Source organism: Rhincodon typus, chromosome 20 (assembly GCF_021869965.1).
Source record: "Rhincodon typus isolate 14 chromosome 20, sRhiTyp1.1, whole genome shotgun sequence".
NCBI classification, from domain to species: Eukaryota; Metazoa; Chordata; class Chondrichthyes; order Orectolobiformes; family Rhincodontidae; genus Rhincodon; species Rhincodon typus.
The window spans coordinates 16,378,911-16,404,937 of record NC_063351.1 but is presented as its reverse complement, the minus strand read 5'-3'; the positions used below and the strand labels follow the sequence as shown (position 1 = coordinate 16,404,937).

The 26,027-nt window shown below is 39.3% G+C and overlaps 1 protein-coding gene across 3 annotated transcripts; it reads left to right on the top strand.

Annotated features, from left to right (window-relative positions):
• Positions 1–2,484: 2,484 nt before the first annotated feature.
• Positions 2,485–22,611, top strand: ccnj (cyclin J). 3 transcript variants are annotated; one of them, XM_048608652.1, is made up of 6 exons: positions 2,485–2,734; positions 3,424–3,523; positions 6,635–6,845; positions 14,152–14,451; positions 20,864–21,023; positions 21,113–22,611. In XM_048608652.1, exons 2-6 carry the CDS (start codon positions 3,446–3,448, stop codon positions 21,507–21,509), a joined length of 1,146 nt encoding a protein of 381 aa, XP_048464609.1. In that variant the 5' UTR covers positions 2,485–2,734; positions 3,424–3,445; the 3' UTR covers positions 21,510–22,611. The 3 variants fall into 3 exon arrangements, with proteins under 3 accessions (XP_048464609.1, XP_048464608.1, XP_048464610.1); XM_048608651.1 differs by lacking the exon at positions 2,485–2,734 and adding an exon at positions 3,075–3,280; XM_048608653.1 differs by lacking the exon at positions 2,485–2,734 and adding an exon at positions 3,293–3,344.
• Positions 22,612–26,027: the final 3,416 nt, after the last annotated feature.

Genomic DNA, 26,027 nt, shown 5'->3' with positions numbered 1-26,027 from the left:
GTACTCTCGCAACATTTAAGAAGCATCTGGATAAGTACTTAAAATGCCAGGGCATAGTAGGCTATGGACCAAGTGTGTGTAAATGAGATTAGTGTAATTTGGTGTTTGTTGGTCAGCATAGACATTGTAGGCCAAAGGGCCTATCTCTGTAATTCTATGAATGATTTGGTATGTCTTTGTCAATTGAGCCTCAGAAAGCAGATTCTGAGTTAAACAAGTTAGCACAGGCAGATCACATTGAAGCTGAGCTTGATGGAGTTCCATGGTACTATTACATTAAGAACATCCTCACAGAGCATCAGATGAGGGGTGTAGAGTTGGATGAACACAGCAGGCCAAGCAGCATCATAGGAGCAGCTGCTTGGCCTGCTGTGCTCATCCAGCTCTACACCTTGTTATCTCAGATTCTCCAGCATCTGCAGTTCCTACGATATCAGATGAGGGGTGAATGGTTGTTCATCAAATAGGATACTGCTGGAGTATTTTAAGGAGATATTGCAAATAGCACATGAAATTCCCACGTTTGGACATGGAGTAATATGGAAAACTTAAGCACCAATAAAATTGTTGTGTGGCATAAGCAACTCATCAGCTAACTTTTGGAAGAAATTTTGTTTAAGGTACATTGTTTCCCTTTTAATAGAATATCATAATTAGCCCACTCATGACAAGATACTGATTTAAAAAAAGTCCAACAAATTAAAATCGAAGGGCATTGTGAATCAGTTGTCCCTGTTAGGTAAGAAGCACATGCACCACTCCTAGTGAACCCTTTTATGTACCTATACATGTATAAGGATGCTCAGACAAAAGAAACACAGCATTCAGTGCCTCAGGTTAACTCATAAAGGAGTACCAATTTAGGCTTGAAGACAGCATTCATATTTCCAAATGAAATTATAGTATTCTCAAAGAGCAGGAAACATGATGTTAGGAATTGCTGAAGATGAATCTAACTGTACATCATGTCCAGTTACCTTTGACTCACATAGGGGGAATTTAATTTAGCTAGCAGACTGTATTAAGCTTACAGGACAATATGAAGTTCGAACCTGTTGTTGAAGACAAAGATGTGGTCGCACTCACTGACTGCAGTGGATTTGCCTTTCTTTAGTAGTGAGAGGAGTAGCTAATCAGTTTTCCCCGAAGGGAATTGGTGATGGGGAATATTTTTCTTGCCTCCTCATCATGCTGCTGGCTCCTTTGAAATACAAGGTCTACAACTACAACCCCTTTCTCCTGAGGTACACCAAATGAATAGATCTTCCTGCAAAATGAAATTCTGTAGGATTCAGTGTTCCATCAAAGACTCTGGTTAATGTATATTGACAAGCATCTCCAGTTCAATGCAGCTGACCACGTGCAGTTCTTTTACATTTTCTCACTAGATGTGATTAGCAGCTGCACAGATGGTGCAAAACGCAATCATTAAAAGTAGAACTTGTCGCTTTAATTGTTAGCCGAGAGAGGTGGCATGATTAACTGGCATAAATGTATTGTGCCAGCTGCCAGCACACAGACCACTCATAAAAGATGTGTGTTGTTGGTCACAGAGCAGTGCGCACATATAGAGTGCGAAAACCTCAAAAATTCAGCCTGACATTTTCATCTCTAGATTTGATTATTCAAATACTCTCTGCATTAGGCGCCCCATCGTCTGTAAACTCCAGCTCACATAAAGCTGTTTTGACTGCATCCTGTTCTAAGGTCTGTTCACCCAAATGTATTCAAGCTTAAGTTAAACATTCTCGACTTCCAAACTTCCTCCATAAATTTAGCCTCCCTATAAATCCGTAACCTCCACCAGCATTATAACCCCATGAGTGCATTTTTTTGTATCTCACATCCACCTTCAAACCACTCACATCAATAAAGAATGGAAGAGAAACCGTGAGCGCAATATATGTAAAGGAAGCAACAGCCAGCATTTATCTCGTGCTTTGAAAATGCAGGAGGGTTATTAAATAAACTTTGACACCGAACCGTTTGAGAGTAGAAGATAGTCATGAAGATATTTAAAAAGACCCAAAGACAAATAGAGCAAAGAGAAGAGTGAACCGCAGAATGACAAGATCAAAATTCGAGGGAAAATAATTACACACACACAAATTCCTCCTCAGTGTCAACGAAAGTGAAAGATGTGCCTTGTCATACAGCACAGAAACGGATCCTTCGATCCGACCAGTCCATGCCGAACATTATCCCAAACTAAACTATTCCCACCTGCCTGCTTCTTACCCATATCCTTTTAAACCTTTCCTTCGTCTGTGATTTGACATAGAACTCTAAACGGAACTTGCTGCTCATTACTTGCCTTCAAACTACCTCTTTATTTCCCCCCAGTTCTTTTAACATTCTGCCAGTGAATTCAGTGCTCTATATACCGTTACGTTCAATTCAAACATACTTTTTTTTATTGACTCGTTGTATTCGTGGTTTTAATACTTTACATTCTCTCGTTCAATTTTGACAAATGTTTATTATGGCTTTCTTTCGGTTCAGTTTACTTTAATCTCATTCGGCTGCGAATTCCCTCGTGTTGATACGCATCTTGACCTCCAGTCCAACTCAATTTTTAAAAAGTTCCCATCTTTGTGTTTTATTTCGGGAATGACATCCACAAACTGCTTAGATAGCGAATGCCAAACTGAACACCAGAATTCATTACCCCGTATAAACGCGAACCAACCAACACTGTGCTCCCCGAAAACACAGAAATATAGTTTTTCTCTTGGTGAGTCGGGTTGTAGTCAGATTTGAGATGAAGTGAGGTGGGTTCAGGAGACTAAGGCTTTCGGAAACAACACAACCTGAGAAATGTTAACTTTGTAACTCATACAGACGGCGTGAAAGTGACTGGGAAAGCCAACTAAGCTGAACACCATACAACTGGAAAAACAACTTTTTAAAGAATGCGTATACTCCAAATAATTGGCTGCGGAGAGACAGTACATTATGTAATTTTTTGGCTTTGGTCTGTGAGTCTGTTAAATAAAGAGATGCAAAACTACAAATCAGGCTGTTGGTGTTCTATGTGGTCCCGGAAGTGCTTGTGTCCACAATGAATATACACGTTGCTCTGGACTCAATACTTCCTGTTGCAGTTTTATGTTTGTAATTTACATTCAGACTGTCAAGTGTGTTTTCAGATCGTAGATCAGTTTTGCTGTCAACACACACACACAAAATAACTTTCAGCTGTGATGTGCAGAATGTTTTTGCAATCGCAATTGAAACTGGCCATTAGCGAGGTCAAGCCTTATTCATCAGTAAATGTCAGGTTTGTTTGGTGAATACGAACAATTGATTAGTGTTAATTTGTTGGGTTGATAAGGACGAAATAGGTTTGTGATCTGTTCAGTCTGAATACTGAACCGCAGCACTGTGTGCTTTTGGTTACAGGCACGCTGTCTTCTTTTGCAGACTAATTTAACTTCGCATTTTGATGAATCCGATGGAGCTGGGGGAACAGTGGTGGAAAGGACAAGTGGTTGCTGACATCCATCAGGCTCTTCGTATCAAGGTACACCTCTTATTCTAAACAGAGTTACAGAACTGCTAAACTACAAACTGAATTTCCGCAGGCTCCTTTCCCTTGTCAGAATCGGGACGAAGAAAGTTTTTTTCCCCCCATTTAACCATCAAGCTAGAGATGTGTGGAGGCTGACTTCTAAATATCTTTATTTGAAGGAGTTTTTTTTTTATTAAATAAACCCGATTGGCCTCTCCCTTAATGTACATGTCTGTGTGATCGAGGCAGTGTTTCGTTTTTCATATTTGAGAAATTTTCTTAATAGGACTCGTCGATATAATGTGAGATACTTGGTTCAAGTAACACGAACCATATGAAATATAGTTCTAGAAATAATATTAATACTTGTTCTTTTAAAACTAATTTTGTCAACTTTCTTTTAATTTATTTCTTTGAAGCTCGCTTTAGGATTGTTAACCAAAGAATGGTAACCATCAGACTTTAAAAGTAAATCGAGAACCACCTCACTGATTTAAGACGAAATTGACTAAGAGGAGTTAGGTTGGATTGGGGGTTGTTTACACAGTTTGCATATGTTACACTTTGCACAACAGAATCTAACAGATTTATCATCAGTCAAATATCTGGATTTGGTAAAGGATCCTTCTGAGAGCTCTGGATCAAAACTTGGCCACAAATCTAGGCTGCACCTGTACTACTACAAGAATAATGAAATTACTGAATGTCTATATAACTGTTCACATTAATTTGTTGGGGATGGAGGGGAAACTACCAGAGCATGCAGTCAAGCTTTTGCCATTTGATATATTTGGCATACAATTTGGTGACTGTTTTTGGAAAATTGAATCTAGTTTTAAAGACATTAGGGTTTCAATACATGTACTCTCTCACAAAAATTGATGTATATTTAATTTATGACTTTCTGGGATTTGCAATATGGCAAAATAAAATATTAATTTCTGATTTTTATTGCAACTTATTTGATACTTAAGCCTTTCTGATGTTGAGAAATGGGACCTTAAAGTTGTGTAGTCAGACTCTTTCCTTTGTCTTGATCATTTTTACTGTACTTGTGTGAAAATGCATTGGTATTCCATGGTCCTTTAGTGAGAGGATCAAATTAAGCCAAACTATTGTTTTGTCCGACACAAATGGCTCACAAACTTTTTTATTCTGAGGCAAGTATGATATTCCGGTGTACGTTTCTTTCTCATTTTAAATGCAAGTTTTTTTTTTGCTACCACTATAATTTATTGGAAAGGAAATTGCAACATAAAAAGACTCATCTAAAAGTTGTAGTCAATTTCAGTCTTTCATTTTTTAAGCTGAATGTGTTTCACACAATGTGATACAACTCCCATCAAGGCTTACATCTTGGCTCACCAAGAATTACATTCAGAAGGTTTCTGGGTACTTAACTAAATCCTGTTTGGACAGTGTCACATTGCAATGTTTTAATAAAGGTGGTCACTTCAAGGTTATAACTATATTAACAATAAGAGTTTCTACTATAATTTATAATGTAAAATATTTGACCTGCTTTATAAAGTAAATCACATCACATGAGGTCATTCCCCATTTTTAAAATTGATGTTTTATTTCAAATAAGAAAAAATAAGTCCTAGCAGTATCAATAGTACAAATTCGGGCAGAGCAGGAATATGGTAATGCCACTTGTATTAATCAAATGTAAGATGTTTTTTAAGTTGTGACCAATTTTGGGAATTTGTCCTATTCACAAACTACTTTTCGTCTGGGTCCGTCAGAATTGGAAATACATACAAAGTTGCATTTTAGTGGGGTTAACCTCCAGATCAGTCTACATTTTTTATGTGCAAATTTGCTTTTGTTGAATGGAGTGCTTGCAGCTGGCGCTGTTGCAAAGAGAATGGTGACAATTAAGCTAGTTTTAAAAGTTAATTTTAAATTAATCCTCCCACCTCTGGATGTTTAACTTAAACTTTGATGTGAATTCCAATTTAATGCAGACTCAATAGGCTCGAAGAAGAAATCAGGAAGTAGGGCAAAATCAAGAAACAGACTAGCTGGATGTCCTTCAAAAAAAGCTATAGATGTGATTCAGTAACTGGCAGATGGACTCTAAATAATTCTAGAGTTACTGATTCTTATTCTTTTTTTATTTGCTATGATAATTCGTAACTTTGAAAATAATGTATGTCTGGATATATGAGTATAAATTTGGCTTTGCACATTTTATTATGCTCGAGTATTTAAACATCAGAATTGCTGCCTCCCTTTTTGAAAGGGAAGATCTGTTTTTTGCTGCATTAACTTTTCTGTTCATCTGACAAAGTATTTTTCTCATTTTATTCCCTTACTTCTAAAAAACAAAGTTGCCGGTCACAATAACTCACTTTAAATGGATTTGTTTAAGGCTGATTCTAAATAATTAATATATGCAGACTATTCAATGATGCGCAGCATCATAGTTGTGCTTAATCCTGCCCTTGCTAAGTGTCCACCTACAATTTCCAACCGTGATCTTGGCCAGACAGCAGTTAGGGCTCCTGTTCCCTCTTTTTACCCTCTTATTCATATTGGAGATGCTGAGTGAAATTATAGAGCCCTCCCCCCAGATTTGAGACAGATCATGGAGCAAGGAACTCTCAGGCTGTCGTGGCTCAGTGCCTCTTGGCACATTGGTGTTGTCTGTTTGAGAATTTTTTTTAAGAAACGCCATGCAGATGGCATTTGCTAATGAGTGAGATCCAAACTCTGTATTCATTTCATTATCCTAAATTTATCATATTAATCTGTACTCCTTCATCTATCAAATGAAGCTGCAGAGGTCATTTGGTGTTTCTGTTTGGCATGCCCAATAGTAGCAGGATTGGCTGGTAGACCAAGACCATCTTCTTCCTTCCTACCTGCGCTAGCTCGATGATTTTTCTCCCTTTATTATTCCCAACTGGTTGTGACTAGAAAATGATCATTAGGAAAAAATTAGAACATAAGATTCAAGTACTAATTGTCCAGTTGAAAGAACATAGCTGAACCTCTTTTAAACTAAGAAATTGCACATTGTACAAGTTTATGTATGCTTTTTTGTTCTTTTTGATAAGAATTTTTACTTTAATAGTGTTGTTCCTTAAATGTATGCTCTTGTTTCATTACGTTCAGGAGCTGAGATTACCTCTCTACAAAAGCCATTCTCCTCAGCTGAACACTAGACGTTACTTTGCAGATCTCCTTGCAATCATCAGCAATCATTTTCATCTTTGCCCCACCGCTCGTCACCTTGCTGTTTACCTTCTAGATCTATTTATGGACCGCTATGACATTTCTGTTCAGAAATTGCATTTAGTGGCACTGTCCTGTTTACTTTTGGCAAGTAAGTGTGTTGTGTTTTTAATTGTGTTTTTTTTTTTGTTTTCCCCAATGCTTTTTCAATGTTGATATACAACTTTAAGATCCAAATTTTGATGTATTCTTGTTTTAAACTTCAAACTACACTGACAATAAGTTTGATTATTTGGGTAGATACAAGAACTAATTTTATGTTAAGTATTAATTGATTTCTGAAGAAAAATGTTGCCAAGATCAGGAATGTGCCACAAATAGGCAAGATTGGCTTGCAAGATGGATAAATGCATTGAGTACATTTCTGGGCCAATTCCTGCCCTGTGGTATAAAGGGTGATCTTTGCCAGGTTAGCAATGGGTTCAATGCTAGTCATGGGCTTTTGCAATCTAGAGGCCTGGTGCACTGATCCTGATTGCTCCATAATGACCTTATTACAATTTTGTACATGCAGCTATGTGAATAGATCAGCTGTCATGGCCTCACAGTCAATTATTCTCCAATCATTCTGAAACTTTATACTTTAAGATTAATTACACAGGGATGTGTGGAACTCTGTGAGCAGCAATGATAATTTCCCTTAAAGACTGACCTCCAGGAACTTTAAACCACAGGATAAATTTGTTTCTGTAACTTTTGTGAAGTTATTTATAAAATCTAGTTACATCAAAAAAAACCTGATATGTAGTTTGTTTAGGTATCTTTCACCATTTGGAATCTAATGTTCTGAAATTTAATTTTGGTAGTTGTAATCTATATGCCATTCCAGTTTGTTCATGTCGATCACAAAAGCAGATGCAGGCCCTTTCCAATACTAATACTTAAGACCATAAGATTCAGGAGCAGAATTTAGCCATTCAGCCCATTGAGTCTGCTCTGACATTTGTCATAGCCACTGTTTCTCAAACCCATTCACCTGCCTTCTCCCTGTAACCTTATTTCTCTTACTAATGAGGAACCTATCTATCTCTGTCTTAAATACACTCAATGATTTGGCCTTCTCAGCCTTCAATGGTAATGAGTTCCACAGATTCACCACCTTCTGACTGATGAAATCCCTCCTGCTCTCAGTTCTGCAGGGTTGTCCCTTCTTTCTGAAGCTGTGCTCTCTGGTCCTAGTCTCTCCTGCCAGTGAAGACATCTTCTCTGCGTCCACTCTATCCAGGCCTCTTGGTATCCTAAGTTTCAATCAGATCCCTCCCTCTGCTTTCTAAACTCCATTGAGTATAGACCCATAGTCCTGAACTGCCCCTGATATGACAAGCCCTTCATCCCCAGGATCATTCTTGTAAACCTCCTCTGGATCCCCTCCAGTCAGTACAGCCTTGTATTCAGGCCCAAAACTGCTCGCAATAGTCCAAAGACTGACCAGAGCCTTATGCAGCCTCAGCAGTACATCTCTATTCCAGCCCTCTTGAAATGAATAGTAACATTGCTTTTGCCTTCCTAGCAAATTAACCTTAAGACAATCTTGAACCAGGACTCCCAAATCCCTTTGTGCTTCAGATTTCTGAAGCCTCTTCCTGTTTAGAGAATAGTCTACACCTCTAGTAATCCTACCAGAGTGTATAACCTGACACTTGCCCACATTTTATTCCTTTTGCCATTTTTTTTTTGCCCACTCTCCTAGCCTGCTTAGTCTTTCAGCAGCCTCCCCAATTCCTCACCACTACCTGTCCCTCCAACTATCTTTTGTAATCTGCAAACTTAGCAACAATGCACTTAGTTCACTTTGTCTAGATCATTAATGTGTAACGTAAATAGTTGTGGTCCCAATATTGACCCCTGCATCTTATCATGTAGACATACCCCAGGTGCTCTTCTTCAGTCCTACCAAGATTCAGGCCCTCAACATGCTGGTCAATGTCCCTGATAATGCATTTGTAGATTTTTATGGCTTACGGTCCTAATCATCATTAAACACATATCCTTTAACTCCCTTCAAGCTGTGGTATATGAGAAGTGCTCATTCCTGACATCCTCAAGTTGAAAAAAATTAAAATTTAATACATTATTAAGAATTTTGAAAAATATATATTAGCAAATCTTCAACAGCATTGGTCTTGAACGTCAGGATGTAACAAGTAGCAAGTGTGATGTTAGTTTAAAATCATTGTCAATGTCAGACTTGTGGTGTAATTTATTGTAAATGCATTTTAATTCAATTTGCCAGAATTTTCCATTGTTCTCACATTTTAAGTGACGACCTGAGTGAATACCAAAGCAAAGTACTGCAAATGCTGAAATCTGAAATAAGTATAGAGAATGCAGAAATATTCGGCAGTTCAGGTCACATCTATTGACAGAAACAGCTAACATTTCAGGTCAATCAAGTTATGTAACAAAACTGTCATCTACCCATGTTGGCGCTGTTTAAATTCAGTTGCTCTGTACTGAGTTATATAGATTCAAATCTACTTGCCCAGGAAAGGATGACGTAGCCATAATATCATTGGACTCGTATTCCAGAGGCCCAGACTAATGCTTATGGCCTGGAATTTTTCTTTAAAGTCCTGGTAATGATCACCATGAAACCATTGTCGATTGTCATATTAGCCTTCTGGTTCACTAATGCCCACTGTAGGGAAGAAAAATCTGCCATCCTTACCTGGTCTGATCTATATGACTGCAGACCATCAGCAATATTGTTGACTCTGAGCTGTCCTCTGAAATGGCTGAACAAGTCACACAGATAAAGGGCAAATTAGGGAAAGGTAACAAATGCTGGTCTTGCTATTGACACTGCCATCTCATTAAATAACTTTTTTAAAATGAATGTTAAATAACAGATCTGGAATTTTCTTAGTTTTCTTCGTCACCTTTCTTAAGTAACAGGTACATTCTATAATTGTAATTATTATGGCCAGATGAGGAAGAATGAATTAGGTCACCTCTTTTCAACTCCTTGGTCTCAAAAATGTATGTTTTTAGCATTAGGCTGTAACTCCTCTTTGCATTTTTTAAAAAAAAACAATGTCTACTATATCAGGAAAGTTCAAATTACAAGGTTTTCTTGAGGGAAAGAAGAGCAATTTCATTATCTGTTAGTCCTAAGAAATTAATAAAGTCACGTGCCTTGTATATACTCAGGTTCAAAAAGAAGATGGGAGGAATAGACACTTCAAAGTCCTTGGTGATTGTGGTCTTTTGCCTTAGTTCACGTCTGGACGTTCACTCCACTTTCTTGTTGTCAATGGGTGCTTCGTCCTCTTTTTTTTGAGGCAAACAGATAGCAAACTTTCACCAGCTGTGCAGTCACAAATCCATCTCCCTGTTCTATCAAAAGCAATCCCCTGAAACACAGGGTCTAGGCCCGAAACGTCAGCCTTTCTGCTCCTCTGATGCTGCTTAGCCTGCTGTGTTCATCCAGCTCTGCACCTTGTTGTCCCTGAAACACAAGTTGACTTGTGTACTTTAATATTAGAATTCATTGTTTCCAAGCTTAATAATTGCAGGTGGTCGCTTTCATCTTCAATATGTGCAACTTTATCATACAGATGTAAATTAAAATTAGGAGATGAAGATTTCCCTATACCTGCCTGGGTGGACTAGTTTCATTCTTTTTTAAATTAAAATCATCTAAATTGAAATTAATGTTTTTGTTTACTCCCTATTGGTTTCATGAAACTTGGCTAACTTGTGTGGTTGACGGATTGCTGTGGTCATTTTAAATCAGTGTTGTTCTCTTTATAACCATTTCAGCCTATGAAACTCACAGGTATTAAAATCAGACGATGGAATTTAAATATACAGTCTATTTTTATCACTCTTGTGAAAAGTGTAAGTGGGACAATTCCTAAACTGCATTCCCCCAAAATTTTCTTTATCCTGCATGGAAAACTGAGTTCACTGTGCAGGTACAGCTTCTGGAGTTGGAAGCCAGTGGTGGCATAATGATCAACACTGCGCAGATCTTCTCAACTGCTGCATAGCTTAGATGGAACATTGTCCCCGAATCAGAGTCCTTTGGAACATTATAGCCTAATAATTTGCAAATTACTCGCCTCCTTCCATAAGAATCTGGTGTAGAAACCATTAAGTTCTGGAAATTTCAAGTTTCTAATGCCGGTATTTTTTCAAGCCATGTTATCTTGTTTGCACTAATTTTAGGTTCCAGGCCTTGATTCATTTCATTTCTCTGAAATAGCTGGTATATTCTCCACCTCTTTCTGTGAAGACTGGCGCAAAGTAATTATTCATCAAGTCTTACTTTCTCATTTTTATTTGCAATATTTCCCACACTAATGTTTAAAGAGTCACAACTCCTTATTCCACACCTATTCTTACTAGTGTTGTACTAATATACTTCTAGTTCATAAAGCTGCTGCTCTTACCCCATCAAATTTCCTTACTCTTATGATAAACCTAGTAATTGGAATATTTAACTCCCAACCATGACCAGAGGAAAGATTTAATGTAGCAGGTCGCAGTGGGAAACCTAGTGGCTGAATTCACTTGATTGTGAGAAAGGCCACACGTCAGCTTTTTCTTGGCGAAACCTCCCCCTGTAGAAGGATTCCCAGAAATGGGAACTGCAGCCGTAGGATGTAAATAGGGCCAATTTACTGAGCCAGTTGACTTTCACTAACTGTGAGCCTGTGGCAATTCAGTGGTGGCTAACTGATTGAATTGGAACCAAATGACTTTCCCACACCTATGACTTAACCTCTGACTGCTACCTCTCTCTCATGATCCCTACGCCTTAATATGCTTTTGCCTGGAATTTTTTTGATTATTCTGGCCCTGTAGTGGGTATTTTGCCAACAACTGCCTCTGTTCCCAGTGATGTTGATGAGCAATGCTGGCCTCCATTGAATTAGCTTTATTGTCATGTGTACTCAAATGAGTACAGTGAAAAGTTTACACTGTAAACATTACAGCACCATCTTAGGTACAGATACAGATATTTAAGATCTAATTGGCTGACATATCTTTTGTGGGTGGGTCCCCAAATCCACAGGGAAGGTACTGCAGTTGTCATTAAGTGCATGAAATACTTAATACTATTGGGCACCCCACTTGGAACTGATTGGGGGTGCTCTACCATTTCTCATTTAGTGGGCAAGTGCCCCTTTGGGCCAACTGAACCAAACCTTTCAATTCAAGGCTCCTTAGACAGCACTTTCCAAACCCCTAACCACTACCAAGGACAAGAACAATGGGAATGCCACCGTGTGCAGGTTCTCCTCAAAGCTACCCATCATCCTGACTTGGATATATATTCCTTCATTGTCACAGGTTCAAAACACTGGAACTCCCTCTGTAATGGCATTGTGGTTCTACCTATGCCAAATGGACTGCAGATCAACACCTCCTCGAGGGCAACTAGCGATAGGCAAGAAATACAGGCCCAGCCAGTAATGCCCACGTCCCACAGATGAATTTTACAAAGTCATAGAATAATTGTTGTGCTGAAGGGGACCATTTGATCCACTCTATACGTGCCATCTCTTTACAAGAACAACTTGTGTAGTCCCATTCCTGTGCTCATTTTCCCAGTAAGTTTTGCAAACTTTGTTCTCTTAAGGCACTTAATTCCGTCTTGAAAACCACTTGAAGGTACTTTTAACCAATCTCTTCTTAACATTCTCTAGTGACAATTCCTTCAGCTTCTCCACTATAAGTCTCTTGAACCATTCGTCAATGTTTTTTCTTTCTGCCCTTTTCTATAAAATCTTCATATTCATTGCAAAGTACAATGTGATGGAAAGAATCAATCACAATGCTTATGTTGAGGCTAAACCAGTGTTTTAATAAGTTCATAACTTTCTTGCTTTTGTAATCCATACCTCTGCTTACAAAGCCCTGGATCCCTCTGTCTTTTTAATCACATTCTCCATTTGCCCTGTCGTCTTCAACAATTTGTGCATATATGTTCCCAAGTTTGTGTCCTTTAGAGCAATTTCCCTTTAGAATTGCACCCTTTTTTACATTCCACCTCCTTTTTCTTCACCTCAAACTCTCTGCATTGATTTTTAATCTTCTTCCTTCCTGTTCTAGTTATAGCCTGACTAAGATCTCAAGACCACAAGATAGAGGAGCGTAATCAGGCCATTCTGGCCATCGATTCTGCTTCACCATATCCTCTTGAAATCTGTGTCTATCATCCTCGTAACTTAAAATACTTCTTGGATTTTGGAACATCTGGAAATTGAAATTGAGCTTTGTAGTCTAAATCATTTATCGTATCCAGAAAAGGAGTGATCCCAGCATCAACCTCACTTGGTGTACCTTGCCCATCTTCAAAAACATCTGTTGACCAAGTGGCAGGAAACTGCATTAATTAACTCCTTTTATCAATGCTGCTAGAATTCCTTTTATTCCATAGTTTCAATTATATTGGCAAACATATTGTGTGGCATTTTTATCAAGAATTTTTTTAAAGAAATCCCTGGAAGTGACTAGCAACTTTAAACAAGAAAGAGGTTTCCCTAGTGACCAACTTAAAGGAATTACACAAGATTAGGGGTTTGAAAATGTTTACTGTGACCTCCACAGTAACCAAACAGTATCTAGTGATCAACTAATACTCTAAACTAAGTAAAGTTAACCTCCATTAATGCTTCTGTATACCCCACACAACAGTCCTACTTCACTGTTTGCTTACTTCAGAACTTCAAGCTTCGCAGCGATCAGTCTAATAATGCTCCCAGATCCTAATGGATTTGGTTCTCACTGTTTCACTGAGTCAAAATATTGAGTGACTACTCGGAAGGCATTGCTCTCAGTTGTTGGACAAGACTGAGGCAACTACCAGCAAGAAGGCCTGCTCTGGCACTTGTTTCTTCCAGATTTCTTGGATTATCACAGAATGCATCTGTTCAAGCAGAGTTGGTCTTTCCTCCTGCATTCTACTTTCCAATCCAAAGAAATAAAAGCTTTACCTCCTTTATGGATATGTCTTTACAAGGTAGTCAACATACAAACATCTTAAATGACTTCAAATAACAATTTGAAGTTCAGCTGGAATCACTTTGCATTGACAAGGTGAAGTGTCAATTGCAATCCAAAACTATAACGCTGTGGAGCTGGAGGAACACAGCAGGCCAGGCAGCATCAGAGGAGCAGGAAAGTTGACGTTTTGGATCAGGACCCTTCTTCAGAAATCTTCAAAACTATAACACTTGTGTAATGAAATTCACACCTGGTTATTGAAAAACATGCGCTGCTTAGTACGTTTTTTGAAAGCCATAATATGCAAGTGAATGCACTATTTTGTGTAACTAAAATGAAATCATACAAATTTAAAAGTTCTAATATTTATCCACTGTTTGCTTTGATTCAGAGAATTATTATTGTAAATATTACTAACATAAACATTTATTTTATTAAATCAGGCAAATTTGAAGATAAAGAAGACCGTGTACCGAAACTTGAACAACTCAACAGTCTAACTTGCATAAGTAGTATGAACCTGGTGTTAAACAAACAGGACTTATTGCACATGGAACTCTTGTTACTAGAATCCTTTCAGTGGAATCTTTGCCTGCCTACTGCTGCACATTTCATTGATTACTACCTTTCCATTGCTGTACATGAAACTGATCTTCATGATGGAAAGCCTATGGTTTACTTGGAGAAGACAAAGTTATATACAGAAAAATACTCTGCCTACTTTCTAGAGGTATCTTTACAAGGTATTTATAGTCAACCAAAACATCATTTTAATAATTTATTCCTCTTTCACTCCCACTTAATATTGTTGGAGTCTGCTGTAACCCACTCTGCTCTGCTAGTGGAGATTGTTCCTACCTGTCTCTCCCTTTTCTGCTATGTTGCAGGAGAGCCTTTGTGTCCCATTCAATTAACAAATGCTTTTGAAAATGATGTCATTGGTTAAGAATTCCAAGATATTTGACCAAGCAATGATAAAGATTATGGCTCCTAAAATGCCTGTTTTCAGCAGGGAGGGTTGGGCAGCTACCCTAACACATTCCTATATATCCCCTGAAATCACTCCATAATACACTGAGTGGATGCAGAAGTAGGAAGCCTGCTTGTGATACTTACATAATTAAAGGCCACTTAAGGTTGTTAATAATGAGCCTATTGACCTCAATAATATGCTGTCCATAACAAAATAGACTGAAATGCTATTGAGAAATTGCCTGTGTTAGCTGGTGTTTAATAGTATCGCCTCCCTGAGTTAAAAGGCTATAGTCTCACTTAGAGATGAGTGCAAAATTCGAGACTGTTGTTCCTATTGAATACTGAGGGTGCACTGAACTATCAAGAGGTGTAGTCTTTTGGTGAGACACTAAGCCAAAGAATACTTTGCTCTTAGCTGGGCATGAATGCTACCCTGGCCCTATTTTTAAAACAACAGAAATTATTTCTGATATGTAGTACAATATTTATTCACTATCAAATCATTTAATCCATAGTTTCACTTAAACAGCAGTTATTCAGTTATAAGATCTTTGTGCCACTGTTGGCTGCTATATCCTACATTATTCCAGTGACAGTGCAAATGTAAGTGTACTTTATGGCTGTTAACCACAGCCACGTGACATCCAACAGTATTTTGTGAAATGCACTATCTGAGCATAAATATTTCTTTCTTTGGATTAAAACTTTCCTGGAAGTGAATTTCGCCAACAAGATTGGACTGCAGTAATAGAAGTTGGACACAATTACCTTCTCACATGAACTTTAACCAGGAATTAGCATTTCTGCACTGTAATTCACATTGAACCAGAACAGTTATTGAAGTATTAATGAACTTATAAATATACCTTTTAAAACTAAATACAAGTCCATATAACTTGTACACTAGAAACTGTTCAGTGGCGATGCTCTTGATAAAAAGGGAGGCGGTGATTAGCTAAACAAACACGACAATAAAAGTATTAATTCTCATTTTGACCAGAAATTTAAGGAATGATGTGGGAGACATTCTCGGTACAACCAAGTATAATAGGAGTGTGATGGTTATTTGTGACATTTTAATCAAAAGTCATGGAATATCCATTATTAAAAGACATTTTTGTAATTTTCTTTTTGTTTAAAAACAAAGGATACATTCCATTTTTCCAAGATTTTACCAAGTTCCTTTCTCTTAGAAAACAATGGGTAGAATTTTCATCTCCCTGCAGGTAGCAAGGAGTGGAAATAATCTGAGTCTGCACTAAAGAGTAACTAATACTCTGTGGGCATGGGTCAAATTCAACCATGGCAAATTATGAAATTTGAATTCTGTAAAAATCTGAAGTTAAGAAGCAAGTGCAAAATGTTAGTGTTTTTTGGCTGCAAGTTATGTTGAGAATTCTTGAGGGATTCCTGCCACGGGGCCTAGCAAGATTTCTCACCGTATCTTAGTAGATACATCTCATTAACTGCAGACACCATCACTGTGTGACATCCCCTACATCCAATTTCTATCTCCATTTGGCCATGGGTTTCTCCCAGAAACAGCTTACCACTCAATGGAAATTTGCTGGAGAGCTGGCATCCCTTGCACCTATGCCGTTTTTAAAAGGCTGGTGTACCCTGGAATAGCACTGGCATTCCAAAGCTGCCCAGCCCAGTCAAGGGCATTTTGTGAAGACTCCTCAGACTAGGAAGATGGTGCTGCACTTCTCCAATAGGGACCAGGAGGTCCCAGTCAAGTGGTGGTGCAAAGGAGAGGAATGCTCTTCCTGGAGGACTAGAAGAGGAGGCAATGTCACCTGACCCTTGCAGCCTGGTCCAATTTTGCCACCCAGGCCCATACCATTTTGACAGCCCAAAGGAACAGCCAGTAGTACCATAAAAGGGTCAATGACCTCCTCTGCTTCACCAAGGTAAGTACCACACTTTATTTCTCTTTGCTACTCAAACCCATCCTATCTCTGCTACTGCACCTACATCCCACCAAGGTCATGCTCTACCACTCTGGCTGAAACATTTCCTCTCACTTGCTGTCACCACCAGTACACACCACAAACTGCGTGGCCTGTGTGCTGCTGCCTCCTCACTATCTCTGAACACCTTGCCATCGTTTGTCCAACTGCACAGGCCCTAACAAAGATGCAGACAATTTCATCTTGCTTAGATCCTTCCTTTCTCTTGTTACAGGAGAAGACAGCCCATAGGACAGAAAGAATCTGAACAGATGGGCAGGTGCTCGACATTGGTTACATATGGTGTGCAATGGCCATGATGCCTTCTTACTTGTTTTACAAGTACTGCCAACATCTCTTCGACCTCTGCAGTGAAGTGGTTGGCTCCTCCATGACCTCTGAGGGCTAGCATATTGAGGTCACAGAGGAAGCATTGGCAAGGCTGCCTCCTGCATCTCCCACATCTCCCACCAGCTCAGTTACCAACACCTCTTTTGTGGGAACGCAAGCACAATCTGGGGAGCACCTTGCTGTACCACCTCTGTTGCTGGCTGAGGAAGAAAGGCTCAGGCCGCTGGCAGTCTGAGCACTCCCCGAGATGAGGCATCTGCTCAGCCCCAGACAGGAGAGGAATCTGTGGTGTCAGCAGTCAGTGTGCTAGTCCACATGTGCACAGGAGGAACAGGAGCAGCAGGCAGGTATCTGGGGCACATTGGTCCTCCAAGCCCAGAAGTGGCAGCAGTGTAACAGATCATGTGACCATCTATCAGTCTTCATGGACAGGTTGATAGCTGTCATCAAAAGCCAGGTTCAGCACCCTTGGGAACTACTGGAGAGGTGCACATGCCTGCACTCTGTCACCAAGCCTTCAGTTTGGAGAACCAATAGTGGGACAGGCAAACTGCTTTATCCTTACATCTGGTTGTTTGTCTCTCTGAGTAGCCCCAAATGTCATTGTTCCATCGTTAGGCATAATTTCATGGCCAATATGATGTAGCATGGATTGAAGTTGTAGTTAGAGGCTGCAGCATTATCAGGAAGCAAAAGAAGCAAGGCATGTAGAGTACTGTGGATCTTAATTAACTTTTGGCCCTCTATGCTACAACATTCCTATTCTTTCCAGGACCCTCTTTGCAAAAGTTGTTGGTGTGAGTGAGTTGATCAGCGATCTCTGATCATAAATAATGGACAATGCATTAGAATGGGGAGCAATGGTGATCCCACAGGTCTGTGACCTGCACCATTCATGTATCTGTGTGCGATGCTCCTTCCCCTTTCTTTTTTAAAAAGCCCTGACATCAGTAGACCTGCAAACCCTCTCTCACAGATCAAGTCATTTTACCTGCCCACTCCAACCTTGGTCACAGACATTTTCTTCACCAATGTACACTACACTTCCAATTTCTAGCACAATGAAAGGAGATAGTGAGGGCTCCTTGGCCAGTGGCTTTCTGCCTTCGCTTTCATTTCTGAGGTCCTGGATATCCAAATTCCCTTCCTGGTAGTATTTCCTGTAATCATCAAAATGCACATCTCCCAGGTCCCACCCAACCTGTCTACATTAGCCTGTACCTGCCCACTTTCCATCCCCAACTGCTGACATATGGAATGTCCATGCTGCTCCATGCAGACACACCCCACATGCCTGACCATGACCAAATCCTGGAGTAATATTGGGGTTGCTGTCGCCTTACTGAACTGGGACATGTATTCCTCCATGGACCTCAATGAGGACTGCACACCCCCCCCACCCCCCAAGACTTTGTGATATGGCTGCTTGCTCACTGCACATAGTGTCTTTGTGGATAAGCTGCTGGCACATGGTGCAGGCATGAGACTGATCTAGCACACTGCTGTACAGCAAGATAACCATCCCTTTGACTAAGGATTGCTGACCAGCTGGAGAAGTTTCTTGGTTGTGTGACTAGGTGAATTGACATTGCATGGATAGTGCAAGCATCCAAGTTGACGCTGAGAGAGCAGGGGAGCAACCTTATGATGCAACTTGGTCCAATCCATGAGCTGGCTGCCTGTTCATGCGTGAAAAGTGACCTTCCTGCAGTCTTTCAATGCTAGTTGCTAGAGCACCCTACAATGCAAAGCTGTGCTTCTGGAGCACCTACAAGTAAATTGAAGAGGTGCCATTATCATGAGCTGTTGGCACACGTCTACAGACATTAGCATCTGACAAGGGTGCGTGTGGCTGGTGCCTATGGACTGTGCCCTGAAGTGCTGTTTAAGCCCTAGGCAACGTGGATTCTTTGGAGCAAGCAGTGAGCTGAAATTACCATGGACCTGCTCTGAATTCCATGTCAAGTTGTCTCAATGTCTAGCCTGTTTGTGTTTTAGTAAAATAGGAGTCTGAATATTAATGAGCTGAGTTGGGCTGTTAACAAGCAGTAATCCATTAACTTGCAATTTGCCACTAATTAGCAAGAAACTTATTTCGCTGCGTGTCAAACACATAAAAGATAAAGCATGATCCTCCCATTGTTGAAGCTGATTTCTCATCCAATTCTGCCACCAATTTTGCCATAGATCACATCACTCGGACTTCCAAGAATCCGGTGCAACTTAATGGTGATCATGTAACCACTGTTGATTGTCATTAAACCCACTCTGGTTCACTAACGTCCTTTTAGGAATGGAAATCTGCCATCCTTCCCTTGACTGGCTTACATGTGATGCCAGACCTCCACATGTGGTTGATTCTTAATGGTCTTCTTTGGGGTGCGATGCCGGCATGAATTTTAAGAATGTTATTGCCCTTTGAAGTTACTGGTGAGCTACCTTCTTAATAACCACAGTGACTTGCTAGACCATTTTAGTGGGCAGTTAGAAGACAGCAATAAGTCAGTTGTAGTCCTGCTAGACCCTTTTTTAAAATCTATCTTTGAAACATTTACTAAATTTTTAAAAAATGCAACTCCCACCAGCCATTCATTGGTTCTATAAAAATGGCAGCTGTGTGGCCAATTTTAACCCTTCCCCAACTCCCATATTATGGGAGACTGATTCATGAACCGATTCTCATCCTGCCGGATTTTATACTTGTGCAGGACAGCACCAATTCCGATTTCCAAATGTAAAATTTGGCACTGTTTCTAGGTCATTAACCCAAACTACCAGTCTGATAATGTAACCATTACACAAGCTGTTCATGCAGCTGAATTGTTAATTGTGGTCATATACTGACCTGATAAAACATTGTATGGCTGTAGATAAATCACTGAGATAGCAAGAACTGCAGATGCTGGAGTCAAAGATAACAAAGTGTGGAGTTGGAGGAACACAGCAGGCCAGTGGTCGGGATTGGCCAGTGAGGTGGGAGTGGCGGACAGGTGGGAGAGAAGATGGACAAGTTGTGCCAGGTCAAGGAGGCAGGGATGAGAGGGAGGTTGGTCATGGGATGAGGCCAGGGGTGGTGAGATTTTGAAACTAGTAAAATCCACATTTAGGCCATCGGACTGTAGTCTCCCAAGGCAGAATGTGAGGTGCTGCTCCTCCAGTTTGCGGGTGGCGTCATTGTGACACTATCCATCCTGGCCCTCCTCCAGTGTCCATCTTCTCTCCCACCTATCCGCTACTCCCACCTCACTTACCAATCTCAACCGCTGCCTACATGCACTCACTTATCACCATCCCACCGACCTTCCCCAACCCCACCCCTCATCTCTGTTTTATTTCCGAGCTCCCCTCCCCCTCCCCATTTCTGAAGAAGGGTCCCGACCTGAAACATCAACTTTCCTGTTCCTCTGCTGCCTGGCCTGTTGTGTTCCTCCAGTTCCACACTTTATCTTGTGTACGGCTGTAGATATCTTTGGTAAAATAGAAAATGTATTTTCTTTTCTAGCTATCTAAAGACATTTACATTTGCAAATTTGTCATTGGATAACCTCCTATTTAAAAGGAAAGTTCATCCACTAACTCTCTTACTAGTATAAACATCTATGTCTATACTTGAATAATTGTAGTTTTTTCATAAATGAATTTTTGTGATGTCCAATATCCTCCTCATCAATCAAAATGATTTAACTTTGCTAGTTATCTCAATGCAAAGATCCACATAGATGGGCTTTCATTGTAATAATTCAAGTTCAGCAGTTTGACTTTGGATAAACTAAATAAATATTTACTTAATGTTTAATTGAAGTGATGAAGGATATAACTTGTTAATGTATAATTAAATGGATAGGCTTTCAATTTAGTCTGTTTTTTATCTTTACAGACCATGGCTTTTTAAATTATTTTCCTTCAGTAGTTGCAGCTGCTTGCATAGCAGCATCTCGAGCTGTTCTTAAACTCTCTCCTTTATGGCCTGTTCGACTGCATCATATTACTGCTTATGCTTGGGATGCTCTCTTACCCTGCACTGAACGTCTGTTGATGTGAGTTCAATCTATCTAATATAATTATTTTTAAATGTGATTGCTGAACTTGGTAGCTCTCTAACTTTTTATTCATTGTTAATTTGAAGTGCTCATGACAACGATGTAAAAGAAGCCAACAAGCAGAAACGTGAACAAAAAGGCGAACAATCAGTTCAGCAGATTGGGCAGAGCACTTTCTTGACTCAACCTGTAGCTTCTTCTCAAACCCAGATTGCACAACAAACCTCACCATACTTTCAACCAAAGCACTCAAATCTGTTACAGTATCCTCACCAACAGCCCTTGCAGCAGAGTTGTCAATCTGCTTTTTCAACCGGTCAGGCAACAAGATACACCATATCAGCATGCCCTTCCAATCTCCAAGCTAACCTTGTAACGCATGGACCCATACAAGCAAATAATATGTCATTAGCAACAAATATGGAAGTTAAATCTTGTATTAATATTCCTTCTAATCGTAACTATCAAGTCAATGGCCACTAAATCTGAAAACACCATGCTTTTGAAAGACAATTTGATGAATCAGTCATCAAAAGATACATTACATATGGAAATGGCTTTAATAGTAACTTTATATTTTGAAATAGTTCTTTACATCTTTAAAGAGAAACAAAACAAATTCATTTTGTAGGTGTTGGGAATTATTGGGCACTAATGTTACAGAAATAATAAAGAACCTATCTAAATGTTTGAAGATATACTTAGCAACAAGTTAATTGATAGGATGAACAATAAGTCTGACAAATTAACAGGATAAAATGCTAGTTTGGAAGTTGGATGCTTTACCTCAGAAAATGATCCTGATTTTTGGTCAGTATCTTGATAATTACTTCCTCTGTTTGTACACCTTAAGTGCCAAACAGTAACTAATGACTACAATTTTAATGGCAGCATTTTTTTTTCTTTTTTTCTCTCAGACTCAAGTCTAATGTTAATTGGCTGCTAATTGTGCAATATTATCTTTTTTCACACTTCAGAGGGTAACCACGTTCAACAATTGGTAACTATCTCATTTAGTTACATTTTAATTGTATCTGCATACAATTGTTGAGACCATTCAATGTACTGGAAGAACAGTTTCAGTGCTCAATTTATTTATAAGTAGCTGAACTTTCTCTCATTTGAAATGTGCAAAATTATTTGAACAGTACAAAATTTATTTGCACGAGTAAGATTATAATAACAATCTCACCTTTTTTGTATGACAAAGTAAATAGATCTGCCTTTTGGATTAATGATAGCTTCTCACCTAACATGATGCTTGCATTTAAAAACTCTGCTCTTGGGATTTAATTGTTCATTTAATCTTCATACCTATTTTCTATAGATGGTTCTGAAAGTTTCTAAAAGAGCAATAAGAATGCTTTTTGGATTTAAATGCATATTTTTAATAAATGTATTAAATTAAAATATTGTGTGAGGTTTTCCAGAGTGAGCACTTGCACTTGTAGAAAAGAATTAATGGCACAAATATGATCCTTTACTCAAAGTGTAATGTAGCATTGTTTTCCAAACCCTAGTGTATCATTAGAATAAATCTGTTTTACAAGGTATATGGTAGCAATTCCAAAATGGAGAACTTCCTTACTGAGTGCTATGCATCTCTAAAGTAATCAGTGGTTTTAAATAAAATTGTTTCCACTAGATATTGTTTTGGTATTCCTTCACAAAAGTATTTAAAAATTCTCATTTTAGTTATACTAGAATCTAATGACAATATTCTAAAGTTTGGGAACAAAACTATCTACAATTTCATCATTTGAAAACAACGATTCATATCACATGAATCTCCATTCTACAGTTTTTTTTCAAGTCTATAATATCTGTATTAGTACTTAAAAGGAGTCCGGCATACAGCTGAATTTTCCTTTTTTTTGGGTGGGAACATTGGGGTCAACTTTTCTCACATTAATTACACAACCAGCCCCTATGGTGCCCAGTTCATGCAATTGTGTGGCGGTGGCTGCTTTAAACCTGGCTCCCCAGGACATCACTGCATCCCATAACATTTCCTTCAAGCTGTGGTCGTGTGTCATTGGGATCTTGGGAATTGGCATCTTGCTATTCCAACAGAAACGATGGAGGTGCTGGAGGATACAGTTGTGAAAAAGATGTGCCTCAGGATTGCTTCTCAACCTGCTGATTATCATTTGGAGTGCATGGCACATACTTTGATACCTCACACTGACTGAAGTCTTTTTAAAAAGTTGCCTAACCTGAGAATTCCCAGTATGTACACATCATGGCTTCTCCTAGGATATCTGGTGCATGCTTCCAGATATTGTCTATGGGAATCAGTCAAAGCCTTTTTGGTTGATCGAATACTCCAGGCTAGTGAAAAAGTGCTCTCACTGCAATATTGTGCAGTCTATAGAGCTCCTCACCTGGGCAATGCCAGTAATGTGGGAGAATCCAGCTGCCAAGGCTGCTTGACTCTTTACAGGGAATGATTATAACTTGCTGCAAATCTAGAGGAAAATGGCATCTGATTTGCTGGTCCCATTTGTGGGCCAAGAATTGAGAGCGGCCACGCAGGTTGCTCCTTAGAATGAGCCATTGGCGTTATAATTCAGGGCAATTATGTCCATGCTGGGCACTAGGATTGGATGGCCATCCAATCCAGAGCCAAGTTCTGCTCCAGCAGATACCACAATTCATGCATGGGCTGTCTCTTGACCTCCCTGACCATTAATACCTGAACCCCAGGTCCATGGTCCACCTACCAGATTGACTTGGGAGGATAGCTCCAACTGAACAGGGCCTAGCCTGTGGATAGATATTTCCACAGTTCTCCAACCAACTGTATCGAATTCCTGTACTGCAAAGACAACGATCCCTGGATTCTGGTCAGACAAAGTACCTGAATGACCATGACTAAGGCCCTGGACTGAGAACAAACAAGTTCCTTGTTTGAGTGTGGCAGAGCTCCCTGATTAAAGATACTGCCCTTTCAGTAAGGACTGGCCGTCTTTTGACTTTGTGATTTGGCATTTGGTTGAAGCACATACTGTCTGTTTACTGTGTAGGCTGCTAACGCATACTGTAGATGTGCCACCAACCTAGCTTGGTGCCAGATAGCAATGTGAGTACTTGCTTGAGCACTGCTCTAAACTATGAACAGCTCCCTGCCTTTTGTTATGAATTAAACAGCAACGCAAGTCGGAGAAACTGGCAACCCAAAAGTTATGACTGAAGACCCTATGTGCTGAAAAGTAATGCTAGCGTGTGTTCAATTCTCAGAATAAATGATGTTACCATGCGGGACCCTCCTCAACCTGTCCCCTCACCTGAAGCATGGTGGCCCTCAAGTTTAACTCACCACCAGTCATCTCTCTAGTGAGAGAGCAGCCCTATTGTCTGGTAGCACTATGATGACTTTACTAAAATGCAGTATTCACGTGCAGGGCCATCTTGTAAATGAATCAAAAATAAGCCACGAGGATGCACGAGACTGGTATGTGCAAAATAGAAACATCCTTGGCTAGCATATGCGGATGGTTGCTGCCCATGAAGCATGCTCTGAGAAGTTGGTGACTGTTGTCCCAGATGGAGGCCTACAGAAGCAAGCGGTGAGCTGGAGTCATCAGGTACACACTCTGACTTTCATGTTGGGAATTTTCACCATCTGGTTTCTTGCTGACAAACGAAAAAATTGGAAACTGTGTACCTAAGGTAGACTAGGCAATAATGACATGACAGTGCATGCAAAATGGCCTGTCACCACTCATGAGTGAAATTTCTGTCTTGCTGTTCGAAACTTGTTTGGAGAATTGGGCTAATTACTCTTGATATTGAGAATCTAATTTCTGCTGAACTCCCCCTATTTATTTCAACTGACTCTCAAATGTTCATATCATTCAGTGACTGGGAATCTTCTTGTTACAATGAATATGTAATTTTCTTTTGTTGAAAAGGTTTGAAAGAATTTGCAACCATTTTTAACCCTTTTTTTGTTGACTACTTTTCCCATTTGTTTGTGTCAAGTTAAAAGCTGAAATAAAAGGCAACAAAGCCGGAAATTTAAAAACTTCACTTCTGTACAAATCCCCAGTAAAGTCTTTGCATTTTTAGCTTATGCAGGAGATTATGCTCGTGTCCAGAATTTTCTTTCACAGTATTATGTAAACTAGTCAGTTGAGTAAAATATACATTTAGCCATTCCTATATTTGTCTTTTGTGTCTAGAAGCTAACGTGTTCATATAAAGAAGCTTTTATAATTATACAAAAACAAATCAGAACACACTTCAAAAATAACAGGAATGGGGAGAGTATATACAGGAAATCTGGTATTATAAGAGAAAAAGATGTAAATTTACCAATTTTTATCTGCAGCAGTAAAGAAGGAAAGACTGGAATTAGCATTTGGGAGAGCTCTTTAATTCAAAATTAATGGGTCTGTACCTGGCGTCTTGTCTCTTTGGATATGAAATTACCTCCTGCATATTTCCAACCTCTCTCTGTTTTTGTAGTAATGTCCTTCTTTTACAAAGCATCAAAATGGTGTATTCTATGGAGCAGGGGCAAATTTATGTTTTGTAAATTGCTAATGAACAATTTTGAAGTAATACTTCATAGTATAATTTATTACCACCTTAATGCAACTCTGAACTTCTTCTGGCTGCTGTTTTTTAATAGAGATATGAGCCATTTCTAAAATAGAGGATTTTCTGAATCATGGTCATAGGAAATTACAGGATGTACTCGTCTGCCTGTTGCCTTTTTTTTGCTGTTAATGTGTCTCCTTGTAGTTACAGCGCTTTATTTTGTGATTTGATTTCACTTCTTATTCAGTAAGTTATTCTCTCCAAGCTTCTAAGCTTGTTGTGTCATGTGGAGTCTTGCTTGCAAGATGCTTTTCCATGAAACCTTCATTGTTTATTTCCTATAAAATTATTCACTTACTTGTACATCTCTGGCTCCTTTTATAGCCGCTCTCCCTTTTCTTCCCCTTTTTACCCTTCAGCTATCCAATTAACTTTTACTTAATCTACATGCCAAGT